This window comes from Perca fluviatilis, chromosome 3 (genome assembly GCF_010015445.1).
Source record: "Perca fluviatilis chromosome 3, GENO_Pfluv_1.0, whole genome shotgun sequence".
Classification (NCBI taxonomy): Eukaryota; Metazoa; Chordata; class Actinopteri; order Perciformes; family Percidae; genus Perca; species Perca fluviatilis.
In genome coordinates, this window is record NC_053114.1 from 32,064,315 (window position 1) to 32,083,945 (window position 19,631).

General features: G+C 39.1%; 2 protein-coding genes across 3 annotated transcripts; one reads left to right on the forward strand and one right to left on the reverse strand.

Moving 5' to 3' along the window:
• Positions 1–3,344: 3,344 nt before the first annotated feature.
• On the reverse strand, positions 3,345–9,962 carry ddias (DNA damage-induced apoptosis suppressor). The gene is made up of 5 exons (XM_039794483.1): positions 9,514–9,962; positions 8,884–9,045; positions 7,116–7,215; positions 5,752–6,065; positions 3,345–5,393 (listed from the first exon to the last, which is right to left on the reverse strand). The coding sequence occupies exons 1-5, from the start codon at positions 9,633–9,635 to the stop codon at positions 3,677–3,679; spliced, it is 2,415 nt and encodes an 804-aa protein (XP_039650417.1). The 5' UTR covers positions 9,636–9,962; the 3' UTR covers positions 3,345–3,676.
• Positions 9,963–10,885: 923 nt separating this feature from the next.
• Positions 10,886–18,882, forward strand: LOC120555626. 2 transcript variants are annotated; one of them, XM_039794485.1, is made up of 10 exons: positions 10,886–11,049; positions 11,144–11,201; positions 11,303–11,412; positions 12,573–12,724; positions 12,854–12,996; positions 13,155–13,317; positions 14,024–14,117; positions 14,264–14,342; positions 15,422–15,495; positions 16,099–18,882. In XM_039794485.1, exons 1-10 carry the CDS (start codon positions 11,036–11,038, stop codon positions 17,057–17,059), a joined length of 1,848 nt encoding a protein of 615 aa, XP_039650419.1. In that variant the 5' UTR covers positions 10,886–11,035; the 3' UTR covers positions 17,060–18,882. The 2 variants fall into 2 exon arrangements, with proteins under 2 accessions (XP_039650419.1, XP_039650418.1); XM_039794484.1 differs by having other exon boundaries at positions 10,890–11,049; positions 11,144–11,208; positions 11,304–11,412.
• Positions 18,883–19,631: the final 749 nt, after the last annotated feature.

Here is a 19,631-nt window from a genome sequence, read left to right on the forward strand (position 1 = left end):
TTGACTATTTACATTGTAGATTCTCACTGAAGGCATTAAAACTATGAATGAACACATATGGAATTATGTACTTAACAAAAAAGTGTGAAATAACTGAAAACATGTCTTATATTTTCGATTCTTCAAAGTAGCCACCCTTTGCTTTTTTTTGACTCTGCAAACCCTTGGTGTTCTCTCAATGAGCTTCATGAGGTAGTCACCTGGAATGGTTTTCACTTCACAGGTGTGCTTTGTCAGGGTTAATTAGTGGAATTGTTTCCCTTATTAATAAAAAAGCTACTTTGAAGAATCGAAAATATAAGACATGTTTTCAGTTATTTCACACTTTTTTGTTAAGTACATAATTCCATATGTGTTCATTCATAGTTTTGATGCCTTCAGTGAGAATCTACAATGTAAATAGTCATGGAAATAAAAAGGAAACGCATTGAATGAGAAGGTGTGTCCAAACTTTTGGCCTGTACTGTATATCACAAATATGTATATAATATTTGCAAACATATGTATATAAAAATACATAGCAGATGACTTAGTGTGTTTTTTTAGGTGTGCTATCCATTCAAAAACACTGACAGAACAGATTGAAAAAGGCTAATTCGTTTACTGTAAAATTAATTTAACAGACTCAACCATAGTCAGTTGTGATGTTTGATACAAGAATAGAATAGTACCAGTATTTTGCCTTACACTGTACATAGTTGTGGATGCCCCATGTTATAGTGTTATTATTTGGTTCTGCAGTGCCTTCAGTATTTGAGGGGGTAGTGTGGTACCTGAATGCAATATAGGTCAAATGTATTTCAAATAAAGGCAAAACACCCAAAGAATTATCTTGGTAAAATAAAAACAAAATAAAAAAATCTGTAATGTAATTCAAAAGAAAATCACAATAAAAGAAATTATGCTATAACTTAAGAAATAATGACAAACACACACAAAGTATAATCATGTGTGTTCTACAAATGGTGGCTTTGAATGAGTGGCTTAGTGACACAGCCCACATACTGTACTAGCAGCATGCTAAGGAGAGAGGGTTTCCCTTTGGGCACGCACACACACACACACACACACACACACACACACACACACACACACACACACACACACACACACACACACAAACATTACCATTATCAACCCCACAAGAATTACAAACATCCAAGGACATTATCACCTCCCCCCTCCCACAGAAGACGAGGAGTCAACTATGGTATCTATGGTAATCTCCGTTGTCATGACTGTTCAGTTCTGTTGTCAAAGGTAGCTTTTTTTCATCTCAGGACTACTGCTAAACTAAAATCCTTCCTCTGTCGTAAGGACTTGGAGACTGTTATTCATGCCCTTATTTCGTCTCATATTGACAACTGCAATTCCTTGTATTCTGGGATTTGCCAATCATCTTTATCACGCCTGCAGCTTGTCCAGAATGCGGCTGCTAGATTGTTGTCTGGTACCAGAAGGAGGGATCATATCTCCCCGATATAGGCTTATCTTCACTGGTTACCGGTCAAATATAGAATCAATTTTAAGGTCATGTTACGTGTTTTTAAGGCATTACATGGATTGGCCCCTTTATATATTGCTGATCTCCTTACCCTAGATCACTCCTCCGGGAACCTAAGATTTTGTTCTTTGGCGTATGATTTAGTATAGAAGTGTGTTGATTGTATGATGTTCATTGTGTCTATATTTGTATTGTCTTCCTTTGTTTTTATAACATAATATAACTTTGTACAGCACTTTGTTCAGCCTAGCTTGGTTTTAAAATGTGCTCTATAAATAAATTGACTTGACACACACATTTTTGGAAACACTTCCAAGTCCTGTGACTGTATCTATAAATCATCTTAAATCCAGTTCACATTGTGTTGATCCCCTTTAAAAACTCCTATATACTTAGTAAGAGTACAGTAAGTCATTCAGTATTTTAGTACTAACATGGTTCCTGAATTACTTAAAAGAAAAAAGGTAAGAAATGCACACCCAAGTTAAGTAATTAAGACAAAAATAGAAAAAGCTAGAAAAAGTGTATAATGCCTACAATCTGCCTTGCAAAAAGGTCAAACTACCATCAGGCCAGACTTAACATTCAAATCTTATAAAATCCCAATGGGCACTTTATACAATCAGCACTTTGTATTTCAAAGCACATGAACTGACACGTGGGGTTATATTTACTATTTTTATTATTATTACTGAAGCCAAAATTCTCTGGCATCACACACTGTGTCTGAAGTTGTTGAGTACTCCCATAGCTTATGTTTTGTACTACCTTCCAACATGTCTCTGCCACCAGAAGCACTGCAGACATGCACCACATATAGACATGCAACTTATTTTGTAGAATTGCATCATATTTAGGAACTAGTGCTCTTGACAGATGTAACATAGCTCAATGGCTTACAAATATACTAAAATATTTCTGTTTAAGCCCCTAATTTTGTAGTTTTTTGGCAAAGTTAACAGGAGAGAAACAGGACTAAGAGTCTACAGCCATGTTAGGCTGTAGTGCTCATTGTAAAGAAACTCAAACTCTTCAATAGATAAACCAAAGTACTGGACAAATTAAAATGTTGACCCAATGATGGCACTAGATGAGTAGTTAGGGGATCACCAAAGTTCACAGACCATGAATGTCTACACCAAATTGTATTGTCATACAAGCAAGTTGTCATGTCATGTGTACATCAGGAGTTCTCCAGGGTAAATGTACACAAGGCACTTCAAATAGAAAAGATCAACCACATAGGATGCTGAAACATCCACACAGACACACATCACACCATACCCAGCTGACCAATACCAATCCTGCTTCTGCAACACATAGTACCGGTACAAAGCTCCAGCTGTTAACTTCTTGTCCCAGTTTCCATTTTTACACTAGTAACATCATCTTATTCTTGCCCTTGCTCTCTTTTACTCACATCCAGAACATTGTAGTCATGATATTTGTTGGCTGCTATTCTTAGCTCTTTGGCATGACACTGTGCACACTCATCCCTACATTAACACCCCTGCAAAACCACACACAGTAGCAGCAGAACAGCAGTCTCTCTGGTGTCAACAGAAGTACCAGGGAGCAGTGATTAAAAGTAGGAGACTAGAGAGCATTCAAAAGTGTCAGAACGTCTCATTGACCTTTTGGTACCTACTGTTTATTGAAAGAGGAGTGTCCCTGGTTCAATTCAGCTGGTGATTTTTATTCCAGTACCAGTATTTCTGTCCGTCTCGATTTTATTTTAATAAAGACTAAAATGCAAGAAAGACAGAATTGCAATAATTGGAATCATATGGTTATTAGATGTGGCATCAGCAGATCATTTATCAGATAACACACAGAATCATCCTTTTACTGTCACTTTGCTTTAATAGCATTCATAGTTGTAGAAACAATGGAGAACCGACAGGGTTATGAGTAAAATGCAGCAATGAGTGAGAGGGTGCAGCAGCAGAAAGTCTTTAGAACACAGAGTTATGATAAATAAAATAAAATATGTATAATATATAATCTTTTTAGCAATGGGTGTGCCTGGGATAGCAGCAGAAGGTGGGTCAAGTAAGGCTTCTCTGACAGTGCTTTAACAGAATATCATAACTTGGGTTGCCCGCCTGAAATAAATTAAAAAGTCCTTTAATTCTTGGATCAATTGGTAAAGTCCATCTGCAACAGAAACTCTCAGATTGAGTCAGAGAATAGATCTCTAGACCAATCACGTGCCTCATTCTCATCATCAAGGAGGTAACAATTTGATCTAACCATCTCACTGTCACAATTTCCTGTGTGTGCCAGACGTCTCGGTGATGATGCGAGAGTGTGATCCAACAGAATTCTTTTACAATCAACTCCATCTCCCTGCTGCCCTTCCCAAGAATAACCCAAATTTCTGCTGCTGGTATCAGTCTGCCTTCTTCTTCTGAGCTTCACACTCATTCGTGTTTTAGCAGCAGGAGTCGGAGGAACAATTAATGCACTGTCCTCATAATCATAGACAGTCACATCACAATCACTTGAGTCACATTTGTGGTTGATCTTTCCGGTTGACTCTGTGTTTAGAGCCCCTCTCTGGACCGTAGGGTGCTGCTGAGCCAGCAGATGGTTTTTATGCTCGTCTGGTTTCCAGGAAGTCGTCCTCCACACCACGTTTTCTTTTGTAGACTCTCTGCCACACTGGAACAGCTGGTTTGCACTGACACGGTTTAACCTACAAAGAGAAGAGGTGGTTCTGGCTGTCTTTTTACCGTCTAATTCAGGCAGATTTCCTGTTCTGTAAGAGGAGGTAGGCGGCCCCGTCACAACAGCTACTTTTACAATGGGGGTGGACTGAGAAGGGGGGATGAAGTCGAGCTCTTGTGTGCCTGTTGAAATTAAACTGCCTCTTTTAATGCATTTATCACTTTTCAGTTTGTCTGGTGTTGAACGTGTACCATTTTTACTCCTCCGATGCCGTTTTAGTTCGGAAAGCAGTGGGCAAGCTTCTGTGGCCGTCCTGAAAGTCTCTGCATGTGTGTTGAGCTGGTTTGTGTTCATGTCGATTATGAGTGAGCTACTGAATAGGTCTGCTGAACAATTGTAGGTATCCCCTTCAAGCTGCTCTTCCTCTTCATTTTCAAAAGACATAGAACTAGCTTTCTCATCCTCCTGATTACACTCATGGGAACACATGTTTCTGGCTTGACTCATACTTGCAAATCCAACAGGGTTCTTATGTACCTGGTCAGAGAAATCATTACCATTCGGTGCAGGTGAATTGGTGATATCCAGTAATAACTGTGAGTGGCTGTCTGTTATCTGCGTGTTACTTTGACAAACAGAAGTTGATTTATGTGATACGTTCTTGTCTTGTGAACCGATTTCCAGGTCGTTTCTTGCATTTTTTCCCGGATTTTGCACATTTAGATGCGGCTCTGTTTCACCAACAATGTCAAAATCTTTGTTTTCCTCACACAAAAATTCTGTAAGACTCTCAGAGAAAGGCAAATCTTCCCACGCCAAGGAGCTTGACAAAAATGTTTTGGCGAGTTGTCTGGTAGAAAACCCCTTGGGGCTGTTGCGGCCAGGTGACGGAGGACTGAACCAAGTGTTCAAGGTTGGGGTGTTTCCAGCAGCTTTCTCAATAGATGAGTATGGGTATTTGGCAAATGGTGGACTACTGGAAGAACTGCACTCTAAAGAAAGAAGAGGCGACAGTGCTCTCTCCTCTGTGACTTGATGGTTCTCCAGGTAGCCTCTCTGTGCATGATCTGGTGTTTTGTTGTTGTCTGTCTGCCTTCTGTTTTCATCTCCACTGTCCTGGGTACTGCAGCTTTCCTCCTGCTCTGCCGATGAAGTAACTAGTCCTAGAGACTGTTGCCATGGAGGGGTGGGAGTAAGGGTGTCGTCCTGGTTCTGTGAACTAGGATGAAAAGAAAAGCAACGGTCACAAAATGCAATTTATAGAGGGAAACGACCTGACACGAGTTTTTTCTTTAATTGAACATTTAACAACAACATACAACAATATCTTCCCCTACAAAAAAAAACACTTTAAAGTGAGGAAAAACTGCTAGAGGCACAGCTACGATTCTTATGAGCTCACTAGTCAAACTAGCTCGTAAGAATTTCTGTTGTTTTTACTTTGATTTCAGATTGAGTCAGTCTCACTTACTCCCAATTATTTGTTTCTGGCCCCTACAGAGTCTGCCCTTGATATAAAATACTGGAAATGATCAGATAGAAAGCAACAGTTACCAGTAGCGTCTTAATGTCATTACCTTTGTGGTGACTGGGAAACAAGACCTGAGGCAGAAAGTGTGGCATTATTAAAGCTGCTGGCTGGAAAACGGAGAGGAATCAGCAGCAGGGTTGTTGCTGGGGGTCTGGAGGTTTTGCTGGGATCAGTGGATCCCAGTTCATATTCTGCGGCCTTCTGAAGAAGGATCCGATAATAACTGACCACTGTGCAGCCTCCCAGGCCTGTAGCTTTGGGGAGAATCATCTGAGTGGCAATAAAGTGGCTTGCTTCTTTACTGCTGGAGCCATTCGCAACAGGCCCTCCTAACCAAGGCCCAATTTCTGTCTTGGTTACCTGAAGAACACAGACAAGACCAGAGAGCACGCAGCCTGAATACAAATGAAATTCAAAGCACATATTTTGGACATGTTGTTCAAATACGTATGATTATTATTTTTATTTTTTTATTTAACCAGGTTAGTCTCATTGAGATATAAAATCTATTTTTCAGGAGAGACCTGGGCAAGATAGCAGAACAAGTTTGTTACAAAAGAGGCAAAGACAACTCAAGTACATTTCAATTTATACCGACCAATACTGGATTTTTGAGGCCAATACTGACATCAACATGTTTTGTTTAAAACAATCTAATAACATAAAATAAATACATAACCCTTAGATTTGGTTTTAGCCATACTAGCAGCACAGTATGGGATGGCAATGTTGGTCTGTCCATCACTTTAGTCCAGACTGAAATATCTCAATAACTACTTGATGGATATGCCATTACATTCTGTAAAGACATTCATGGTTCCCATAAGAATAATCCAACTCATTTTGGGGATCATTTGACATTTCCTATAGTGCCACCAACAATCAAAGTTGTAACTTAATCTGTGAAATAACTCAATATTTACTGGATGGATTGGCACAGAGATTTTGTACAGGCATTCATGGTGTCCAGAGGATGAATCCTAATGACTTTGTTGATCCCCTGACTTTTCCTCTACCGCCATCATGAGGTTGGCATTTTTGTTTTTTAGTGAAAAAACTGTTAGACGGATTGATGTGAAATTTGGTACAGATGTCCATGTTCCTCTCAGAATGAACTGTAATCACTTTGTCGACCCCTTAAAGTCTTTCCAACACCACCAAAAATAATTCCCATCTTCATAAGACATCAGGCTCAGCTGCACTATTATATTTTAGCTGCAAAACATCAGTGTATTAGCATGGTGACTTTAGCATTTAGCTCAAAGCACTGCTGTGCCAACTTCCAGCCTCACAGAGCCGTTGGCGAGCATGGTTGCACTCTTAGACTTTTTTGTTACTTATCAGCCAACATATACACAGATACAGACACAGCTGTAATAAGCTAATATCAGCCAAGTAGAGAAAATGTACCTTAATACCAAAGATGAAATGTCTGCCAATAAAACAGTCCTCGACAGCCTTCACCAACAATGTGGATCTGGTTGATGCTCCATCGGAGTTCTCCACCAACCTACAACATTACAGACACAACAGAAATGCACACTGCTTTTCACTTGACTGGCAAAGAGAGAAAACACTGATCACAAGATGAGCTTTTTAAACGTGCCACATTAAACACTGGTAAAAATAAAGCTAACTTGTGTATTCCCTCTGACCAGCACGGCGGTTTAGTACAGGGTTTTATAGCAGAGTTTCGTCCCCTCACATGACACAAAAACCTCCAATAACATAATAATAACTTAATACACTAGATGAAAACATTAACCTTCAGGTAAAAAAAGATCAGGGGTACTGTTTCCCACTGCAAATGCCAGATACTTAACACTTGAGGCCGTTTTATGATTCTGCGTAGGCTCCACGCAGAGCTTTCGCCATAGCCTACGTAAGTGGCCTGATGTTTATACTTGTGCGCTGGTGTGTGCGTCGAGCCGGCATGTGTGTGTGTGTGTGTGTGTGTGTGAGTGGGGAGTGTGAGAGAGTAACGGCGATTAGCTTCGGAGCGAGTACCGACTCTAGAGTCATAGTGAGAGAAACAAAGTGTCTCCCCTGTGTTTTCTGACCACGGTGGGAAATCTGTAGCAGGAAAGGTTAACCCTCTCCTTGATTTCATGTTGTTTATGGAGAAGGAGAACCAGGAAATGAGCTGGGGGAAATGCAACGCTACCAAGCCACGGCTGAGCGATGTGCGTCGCTGCGACGTGTAGTTACATTTTTCGAGAGGTGCACATCAGGCTACGGCATTGGGTCCGGCGTAGAAACAGAGGGGTCTGCGGGGGTACGCCGTCGATTCAACGCAGAAGCATAAAACAGCCTTTAATAATGGTGTTGTTAAGGCCACTGTCTACTAACTATTATACACAATGTGTCAAGATTTAAGTAGCTTACTTCACTCCATTAACCTTTTACAGGATGTGGTGGAAATTCCAGCTTACGAACCTTCGGGTCAGTGTCCAACATAACCTCATAACTCAGAGGAGTTGTTCAACTTTGTGGCTCCAAGGAAGACGGGAGACGTAACAGCTGTATAACAAGACAGTGCTGTTCAGCATGCCAAGGCCATAGTTAAACTAAACACAAACATTTTGTCTGTGTTGGGATATTTGGGCACCCACAATATCTTTGTTTACTTTGAAGGTTCAGCAAATCTTAGCGCCTCCAGCATGAGTTTAAATACACCTTCAGGAAGACAGGACCTTCAGAGGGTTGGGACGGCACAACAAGTTAACACATCATGGTTAAACTGTACTGCCTGCTTAATTCTCTCCTCAATTGGAATTCATTAAATGCTCCTGTGTAAGTCATCAAAGTCTCGCAAAACCTTCTTCACGTATGTGAAATTAGTTGTGCTGCTCCTGAGTTGTTCCTTAACACAGGGGTTGGGGACTTGGTAGAAAATATAATGTCAGACAGTAACGGAAAACTTGTGTTTAATATATGCAGTCTAAATTTTCAACACAGAGAATGCTGTGATGCTTCAGATACAGAGCATTTGCAAGATACCTTTAAATGGCCTGCAAACTGCTGTTTATGCTGCAAACAAGTGTCAAATTAAATCCTACCAAAAATAAATAAAATAATTGATGTTCAAACTTATTATGGCTACAAGACTGATGGAAGTTGACAGACTAAGACATTGAAGAAATGTGGAGTTGCTTGAAAAGATAATTTCCGTGCTCACCTCTGTAAACCACTTGCATGAATGCCAAAGAATGGGTTCAAGCAGGTTCCAAACACTGTAACTCCAAATATGCATCTGTCCCGGGCCACCCTTAGTGACAGACGATATCGGTAATCAACCTGTTCCCTCAGACAGCTGGAACCACACTTAGAGCATCTGCATCTGTGGTGGATAGACAGAAAGGACATCATGTGAATGTGAGTGAGTAAATTTGCATTGTAGGAATCAATTAATTTAATGTTTTAAGCTTATTCAGATACAGCCTTTATATATTAGCATACCTTTAAATGAACTTGTCAGTGAGACATAAAGTAAAGTACTGGTATTGATTTCATTTAACTCGGACAACTGTTAAGAATAATCAGTCACAGCAAAGTTTTGAAAATACATTCCATGGACCCACTGTTCCTTCATTGGTTGGTTGTTTGTTCAATTCAGTTCAGTTCAGTTCAATTTTATTTATATAGCACGTTTAAAAACAACCATAGTTGACCAATGTGCTTAACAAGCTCCAAAAAGCAAAGAGATAATAAACACAAACAAAGCACAATATACAATACAAAATAACTAACAGTAGAAAAAGAATAAGGTCAAGAATAAGGTCAAGATGTCAAATGTTTGTGTTTTTACCTCGTCGTGTCCTGCTGTTCAACGTCAATCCTCGAGAAGCAGCCTTTACAGTAAGGATAAAACACACAGGCATCTTGCAGAGACAACACAACACAATCCACCAGAGCCCGTCTAACAGACATTGAGCTAATCTGTTAGGACTAAGTCACTCTGAGGCACGGACACTTGGCTGTTGCAGCTAATGTTAACGTTAGCAGGCTGCTAGCTGAAACGTCTCACAACATAATTAACTGTAACGGCAGCAACTTCAACACGACCAATTTTCAATAAAGCTAGAACCAAATATGGATTAAAGCCTAAAAACACACGCACACAACACGCAAATTACGTCAATTTCTAATTCTCAACATCTTTTTAGCTGTAAAAACAGTGACTGTAAAAAGTGTTAAAATCTCTACTTCTGCTTGTTTAGATTTACTGGCGGTTGCACAGCCAGCTTGAAGGGGCATTATTGCCACCTACTGGACTGGATGTGGAACATTAGATTGACAGGATGGAATGCTCCGCTTAATCTGGTGAAAAGCCATTTTAACATAAAAATACTTTTGTATGTGTGTGTATGTATTTCACTTACTTATAGAGATAGCAGAACTATTATCAAAATGGACACAACATACGAACCTGTAAATGTATTTCTGGATCTATTTTAGATCTATTTTAATGTTTTTTGTGTCTGTAAGTGTAAGATTTTACATTAGGCCTAGATAGTGTCCTAGCTTTTTTTAATGCAACGAAAAATGTGTCCATATCAGTTACACTAAATCCCATAATGCAACACTTCACCTTTAATATGCATAATTTACAGTTGTAGGACATTTCATGGTACACAATGATGATCATTCTAAAGTTTCTGAAGATTAAATTTACTGCTCACTATAGACAATTGAATGTTTAATAGGGAATAGCGACAAGTAGATCATATAGATTATCTAGGCTGTATATATATATATATATATATATATATATATATATATATATATATATATATATATATATATATATATATATACATATATATATATACAGCTTTAGATGTACACACAATTTAAAACGCAGGCTACGCATAAAATTTACATAAATGACATGAGCATCTTGTGTTAATTCATCTCTATATTTCTAATTCCATGACTACATAATTTTGCTAATCTGAGTAATTTATTTCTCTATGATTCAAGTAGGCTTGAGGGAAATGTATTATAATCGATATGGCCCCATCTTTTACATTTTTATGCGTAAATTCGCAATTTTTGTAATTTTATTTAAAGGTAGCCTATTTTGGTTGCTTCATTTACAGTAGGGATTGTGTTGCCTTTCTTCTACTCTTTGAGGAAATGGGACTAGGACACACCTCCTCCCCTGAATTAGAGGCGCAACATTTCCAGTAACAGCTTTCCATATCAGGAAGACTGTGAGACATTACAGTGTAGCCCACAGCAAAGTAAACGTTCACTTTCCCAGGAAATGGGTCGGAGCTGAAGAACTGGATTGTTTTCGAAGGAGAAGAAGAACAAATGGTTTCAGCATGGAGTTAATGAGGTAATCTGGAGTCTTGGAAAGTGTTTGTGTTGCTTAAATTATCAAATATGTCGCTTTAAATAGCCTAAAGAAAATATCTGCTGTTTGCTTTCAGGCCAGTTCGCGAAAGGATATCCCTGGTCCTTCTTATTTTGGTGAATATTACAACAGCTCTCTCTGGTACGTAAAGTGGACACGTAGACATCTTTTATATAGTAGTATATATGCAATAACTCATTCTCACAATTAATCTCTTTGTGTAATGTGGGTTTCAGGCCAAACTCTCGACTGTACCAACGACTATGAGTCACAGGTGTTTTGCCACTTTGAAGCGCAAAACTGCTCTGAATACAAGTTGACTTTCCTGAGCAACAGCGGATACGGGTGAGGTGTTGTTTTTATTTACCATACTTATTTTACGTATGGTTTACTGCAGAGCCAGTGAATTGGTAACATTGTATATTTATGAGCTTAGTTTTGGCTGATTTCACTAAAATGGTGTCGTTGTGTAGTTGATTGTTTTCATACAACATATGTAGGCCTGTAATATAAAAATTATATTACAGTTTTTCTCGATTGCTAAGACACATTTCTTGTCAAACAATGCTTTCAGATCATACACACAGCCAGTCAATAAACACTACAGAGCTCATTAGACATTACCTCAAAACATTGAGAACACAGTGTCAAGGGCATAGTTACAGAAAAAAATAGTTTACAGTATTTCATATAGTAAACACATTTTGCAAAAAATCTTACATTAAGTATATCACAACTTGTACAGTGAATATCTTGTACACTGCAAGTAGTGCAAGTAATACAATATTGAATGACTGTATACTGTATTACTGTAGGCACTTGCAGAACAATAGAGTAGTCCAACTGCAAAAGGCCAAAGAACAAAGAAAACGAAATGAAAAGCACATGACGGTACACAAAATAGTTTGAAACAACATTCAATGCTCCTGTGCCACCTGTGCACTCTGAACTAGTTTACATTCTCTACAATTGGTTTGATCACCTAGAAAGGTGTGTGTACAATTTTGAGTCGTTGTGTGTAAATGATGACAACTGTGTTGTAGTTGTGTTTAACTTGCGCTGCCTGTGTAAACTATTTTGCAACACAAGTGCATTACAGTGTGAAATGTGTTTTAACAAGTGAGAATGTGTTTAGAGTTTTGCATGAAGAGTGATTGATTCAACAAATGGGTTTAGGCCATTTGGTTCAGAGAATGGGCTTTAGTGTTTTAGCAATTCAGAAAAACTGTAATATATAATTTTATTAAAAATCAACTGAAATGGGGCGCCCAAATAGCTCAGTTGGTAGAGTGGGCGCCCATATATAGAGGTTTGCTCCTTGACGCAGTGGGCCTGGGTTCGACTCCAACCTGTGGCCCCTTTGATGCATGTCATTCCCCTCTCTCTCCCCCCTTTCATTTCTTTAGCTGTCCTTTCAATAAAGGCCTAAAAATGCCCCAAAAATAATCAAATAAAATGTATTTAAAATATTCAGAGCATGATGCATGTCATCTTGTATTCCACAGGGAGAAGCATAGCAATTTTAAACAGTGTGACACTGCACAGTGTTGCTCTGTCCACCAAGAAGAGATACTTGTTGCAGGGGAGTCTTTTACAGCCACAGTTTGGAAAGGAGGCGATCGCATAGAGTCTAAAATAATCAACGTCACAGACAGCAGTAAGTTGACTTCTCTTAAATGAAAGTCCATTAATCTGATCCAGATCCAGAATAACAGTGAATGGATGTACAACTGGATGGAAGTTAGGAAACATTCATCTTACTTCTCTTATCTCTGTTCTTCTCCAGTAAAGCCCAAAACCCCAACAATTGTCTCAGTGAAAGAATCTAATGGGAATTTTCATGTCAAGTGGAAGCAGAACGTGAAGAAAAGTTTAAGAGATAACTTGAGTGCTAATGTGACTTACCATAAAAAAGGAGACGCAAAAAAGGTAAGAGCAATGCAAAATGCACTTTATAACAATAAAAGATAATTTGCCGTAGAGATGTAGACTTAGTCATGGGAATCTAAGTATGTCAGCTTGCTTCTTTAGTTAAAGGAAATGATTGCCAAGCCATCTTTTTAATAATTCTTGTTTCTCCATACCAGGTGTCTGCTATTGTCACACCAACTACTCTCAACGAATTTGGTTACTATGAAATACTTGGTCGGGGCTTGGAGCCAAGTACAACATATGTGGTCAGCGTGACAAACCAAATAGACTTGAGTGGAAAGTTCAGTGACAGTAGTGAAGAGCGGGAATTCACAACCCGTAAGTGTCATCTATTCAGTCTTTTGTTACTTTTGATGTTTAAGTATAGCACATATTTTTTAGACATGATAAGATTTCTTGAACATATTTATAATCAATTAATAAGGTGCAATAAAGGGTGTGTATGACCCATTATTTGAAATCTAGGATCCCTTGAAACCTCAAAATCTTTTATTTATTTATCTATAGTGTAAACTGTATTTGTTTGTTTTTTATCTTCTCCAAAGTAATAAAACATATTTTGTTGGTATTATGCTATTTTCTGTATTTAAATGCAGTTTGTGATATCAAGGAACAGAGTATAATTTAAAGCCATCAACTACAACTGTCACTTAAACCATGACAGCTTTTATTTCGGCAAGGGGGAGTGCTACCAAACTGCTACGCAACCACATAGCAACTGATCTTTTATCTGCGTTGCTACATTGACCAAACCCACTGATGTGGGCTTTCACAGGGTTTCACAGACTGTGAGGTATGCTGATTTTGTAGCTCACTGATGTTACTGTTTTTTGTTTTGTTTTGTTTGTCTAACTGATCTGATCCATATTTGCATCTACAGTACATTCTGTTACACATTACACAAGCCAGGTGCCAATCTACAAGCATACATCATGCACTTCTCTCTAGTTTATCTCTCTACCACATGTAATCCGTTCAAAAATTGAGTAATTTCCAAACTTACTTCATACATGTTACTTTACAGCCATGTCCTCCACTGTCCTGTCCTTGGTTATCATCATCAGCCTCGGTTTTGCTGCAATCATCATCACCGTTGCTTTAAGTGGCTGTTATGTAAAGTAAGTCATGCAGATGGTTTTTGTGTTGTTTCTCCGTTAGTGAATCATATGAAAGGCTTCCCCCCCAAATACTGTAACTCCTGTGTTGTGTTTACTGTATGTGTCATGTGTATCTGTTGTTGATTTATTTGTGCAATTAATTTTAGGCTCAAAACAAAGTGGTGGGACACAGCTGCCAAATGTCCAAATCCTAAACTTCTTATTATGCATCCAGGAGAGCAAGAGGTGAGTCGCCTGGTGATACTTACTTATTGTTGGCATTTTTCAGCAATAGCCATTCAATGCATTTACATTCGGTAATTCCTTCTCTCTATAGTAGATTCAAATTGCCTTCACATGCATGAGGGATTCACAGGATTCACAATACAACATGTAATCCAGCATCACTAACATTTTATTTAAAGTGCTCATATTATGCTCATTTTCAGGTTCATAATTGTATTTAGAGGTTGTACAAGATTAGGTTTATGTGGTTTAATTTTCAGAATACACCATATATTTGTTGTACTGCACATTGCTGCAGCTCCTCTTTTCACCCTGTATGTTGAGCTCTCTGTTTTAGCTACAGAGTGAGACATCTCACTTCTGTACCATCTTTGTTGGGAGTCGCACATGCGCAGTAAGTACTGCCTGCTAGTCAGTTGCAGAGTGTGAGGGCGTGCCACGCTAGCAGCTAGGCGAGCATTATAACGTGTTACAAAGTGACGCACGTTCGTCACGGAAGTAAAGGCTGGACTACAATAGAGCTGTTTGGAGCAGTTTGTGAAGAGGGTTTTCTGTTGGAGATGGTAAGTCCCTTTGGGGTGGACTTTGGGCTTTTTCACTTTGTAAACCTATAATGTGCAGAAAAAGATATACAGTATAACACAATAAAGGAAAGGAGAAAAGCCAAAATGCACAATATGAGCACTTTAAAAAAAACTAAATGTCCTGTAAAATGAGGTTGCGGATGCAATTTTTAAGTTTGTTTGGCTGCACTATTAACAGATACACCAGTTCCTCAGATTGTGTTTGTGATATAGCAGATGCTCAACAGGTGTTTGCTGTAGTATTAACAAGCACTTGCTGTTACCACCATTAACCATAGGTAACATCATAATTATTAGAACTTTAAACTTCACCAGATACTATCACAAACATGAAGTCAATTTGAATATGTTAAATAATAAATAATTAAAAATTAATAATAATTAACATGTTTAATAAATAGTTAATGTAAAAGCTATTGGAAAAGAACATTTGACTCCTTTACCCGAAATGTTTCCAATCTACGGTTTTAATCGTTTCTATCCTCCTTGTTGCAGGTCTTGAAGCCTGTGCCACCCATCATCTCCTCTGTCTGTGTTGAGCCCCTTGTTCCAGATGACAGCAAACCATGGTTTGTGTGGCTCCACATTTCCTTAAAGGTCCCATGGCATGAAAATTTCACTTTATGAGGTTTTTTAACATTAATATGAGCTCCCCCGGCCTGCCTATGATCCCCCAGTGGCTAGAAATGGTGATAGGTGTAAACCGAGCCCTGGGTATCCTGCTCTGCCTTGATGAATGAAAGCTCAGATGGGCCGATCTGGAATCTTGCTCCTTATGAGGTCATAAGGAGCAAGGTTACCTCCCCTTTCTCTGCTTTGCCCACCCAGAGAATTTGGCCCACCCATGAGAGAGAGACATTATGGCTTTCAAACGAGAAAAGTGGCAGTTGGTCAAGGCCACAGCCCCACCCTCCACCTTTCCCCCCCCTCTCTCCTCCTCAATATCTACAGACACAGAAATGGCACATACTAAGGAAAGCTCATTGTGGGACTGGCTCTAGTGGCTGTAATTCTGCACCAAGGCTGAATTATGGGAAAGAGACTTCAGATACAGTATTAGGAGACCACTAAGGCCTATATAAAAGCATCCAAAGAGCACCATGTCGTGGGACCTTTAATGATTTCTGTGTGATTTTGTTGGCAGTCTAAGTAACCCATTTGTCTGTATTTAGGTCGAAGGAGTCCCTGAGAGACACTAGCAGTGGGAGCCTTCAGCAAAGCAGTGGAATCAGTACTGGCTCTTCTGGTCTCAGTTATGCAAATACAGAACCTAACGTTATAGCCTGTGTTCAGGATGCCCTTCTTAAAGCCCTCCCCAACATCAGCCCGATATCACATTTAATCACCAATTCATTTACAGAAGTAAACCAAGACAGTGGTTTGCTCTCCTCTTCCTACAACCCTTGTGGTGTCAGAGCTAATGACATGAGTTCTGGATCATGTGGCTTTGAAAATAAAACCTACTCCATCCTCATTCCCAGCGGCCCACATCAGAATCTGACGGACAACTCTGAGCTTCCGACGGACACTGAAATGCTTTGTGATTCTGAATACCATCCTAGTGTGGGTGACGTGACCTGTGTTGACCAACACACACCAGCTTGTCCGCTTGTTAATTTTCCACCAGTGGTTTTATCTCTAATGCCAACAGACATGTCATATCAGCAAAGCAATGCAGATTCTGGGGAATTTTCATATGCAGAAGACTCCAGTTTGTCCTCCGTCTCTAGTGGAACCAACACGATTGCGTTATGTGATCCTGTGTCCAGAGTCGAGGGCGGGTGTAAGAGCATTATATGTGATGAAAACCCCTGCTACGGCTGTGCGCCTGCAGGCTCACACAGCTTTCCTCCAGTGGATGACGGCTACCAGGCATTTCAGAATCTGGTGGAGCAGCCTGATATTTTGTTTTCAGAGGAGAGAAGTGGTGAGAAAGAGGAACGTTTCAACAGATACCCAGAGGAATCATTCACCAAGATGCCTCAAAGCTTCTTGAGCCCAGTTGTCCGAGGCGTCATTAACAATGTCCAGGGTGGCCAGTGTCTCTCTGAGCTCCAAAGACCTTTTCTCTCTTTGATCCCTGCTCACCAGTCTATGCCACTAATCACAGACAGCGCCTATCAGAGTGTGTAGCGCTGAAATTGTATTATGTGCAATTTGTGCTTCTTTAAATTATTGAGAAACGAGAACAGGATGTGGCTGTGAATGGTGTTTACAACTGTAACATGACTCAGGTTTAAAAGTCAACTGAACTCGGAAACAGCGGCAAAACCATCTCACCTTAAGATCCATTTAGTAGCTGTTCCTGATCTTTCAGTTTGCCCTGTTGTCATGGATATCTTCCGAAGAAGATTATGTAATCATGACCGAAAGCTTCATAACAGTTAAGAAATTAACTTTGAGTTGACATTGTTTTCTCAACTGTGACATGACTGTTTTAATACTTCTCATGGTCCTGGATACTTTTTTTTTTTGCGGCAGCGATTCAAAGAAAACACATCTTTGCACCTTAAGAACAGTTGATTTGTTTAATTTATGAATACTTTGCAACAGTGTATGACTGCTTTTCATGTGAAACATCAATTTAAGTTTGTACATAAAAATATTCATGTAAAATGTCTGTCATAAACAGAATGCACTTAGCTTGGCATCGCCAGACTAATTCGCAAATGCGTATTACAGCACATGAAACATGAGCTCACAGATTCGTCTGGTTTCCAGGCTAGAATCCACTTGCTTTGACTTTTAGATGTGTGCTTGCTACAAATGCTTGAACAAAAAAGCTGCAGTCAGCTCACATATTCATATCTCACTTGTCATATTAAACTAAGGTCATTTGTTTTTCCCATAGCCCATAGGAAATATGAATGTTGTATAATACAATGTAAATGTTGTATAAAGCTTATAGGAAAACACTGTCTGAAATCATGTCCAACCATCCAGTCTATAGTATTAGTAAGACTTTAGTGAAATATGAGTTAACAGAAGAGTCATCATCTGCAGGAAATGAGCTGGTGCAATTCAGGGTTGTGAAATTGCTTCTTCATAGCTCTTCTCTGGAACTGCCAAGCCACTTCCACTTTCAACATGGACACAAGATAAGAACCTGGAAATGTATTTCTGGATCTATTTTAGATCTACTGTATTTTAATGTTTTTTTGTGTCTGTCTTTTTGTAAGTGTAAGATTTTACATTAGGCCTAGATAGTGTCCTAATTCTTTTTAATGCAATGAAAAATGTGTCCTTATCAGGTACACTAAATCCCATAATGCAACACTTCAACTTTAATATGCATAATTTACAGTTGTAGGGCAATATCATGGTGCACAATGATGATCATTCTGAAGTTTCTGAAGATTAAATAGGCTACAGTTATATATATATATATATATATATATATATATATATAAACACATATATGTTTTTCAAACCCCTTAACACAATCAACACAACACTACACCAAAGTAGCACAACACCTCAGATCATTTGCAAAATGGAACACTTTTGTCAAAACTATATAATGTCTTATAAAAACCCTATTTTGTTGTCATGACATAAACACAACCGTCATATGGTCTGATTCTGTTTCAGTTAAATCAGTTAAACACTCCTGTGCTCAACCTAAAACAATTTTAGCATTTACGTAGAGAAAGTGTAAAAATATTTCCACGACATCAATTGTGCAGACTAATGAAAATATTTACTTCTTTTCATGTACTCAAGTCAGTCAATACTGAACATTTCAGCAAAACATTTTCCAGTTTTCATACAGTATTATCAAGTTTATCAAGTCACTCTTGAAAACACACTTCTATTCAATTGCTTTTAATAGTGTTTAATTTGTTTTTAATTTTTCTTGTTTTGTCTGTCATGTGATATTCTATTGCTCTGTAAAGCACATTGGTCAGCTTGTCTGTATAAATAGTGCTGTATAAATAAACTTTGACTTGACTTGACTTGATTACAGAGCGTACCATTGTACTGTAAGCTTCCAGTAATGCTGTAATATAAATTACAGTAAATATCCAGTTCAGTACCGAATAAAAAAAAGAAAAAAAACTAAACATCTCTGCCGGATCTGTCCACAGGGCCTCGTTAACGTCACAGACTATATTTTCATTTTGAAGGCAATGTGGGAAGAATCTTTTGGAGAGACGAAGCCACCCTTGTATGGATGCTGCTTCAATTTGATTACATGCTTCCTCCATAGCTTGAATGAGGGCCATCTGAACATATGGCCATAAACCTTCCACCGCCATGCTGAGAAGAACTCCTCGATGGGGTTTAGGAAGTGGAAGTATGGTGGAAGGTATTGAACTGTAAAGTGTGGGTGTTGATGAAACCAGTTTTGGACCGGACGCAGAGCGGAACGACATTGGACCGCTCAATGTGTTGTTTTGCTCTGTCCTTTCTCTTCAGGCGTTGCGCGCCACCTTCAGTTAACAAATCTTAACCCAAAAACCTAACCCTATAACCAGTCCATCCAAATGGCGCCTTCCAGGTAGCGCTGCCTGGAAGGCACCGTTGGGGGCAAAAAACAGATAAACCATTGTCCCAGACGACAATGTATTGCATCTGGTCCCTTTGTGTAATAGCAGCACAAAGGGTAATGTTACCCCCACGTTGCTTGCTCCGCATCCATTTGCAATACAGCAAAAGATCACATTGTGTAGATCAATATACTGTAGGTCTGCTATACAGTGAA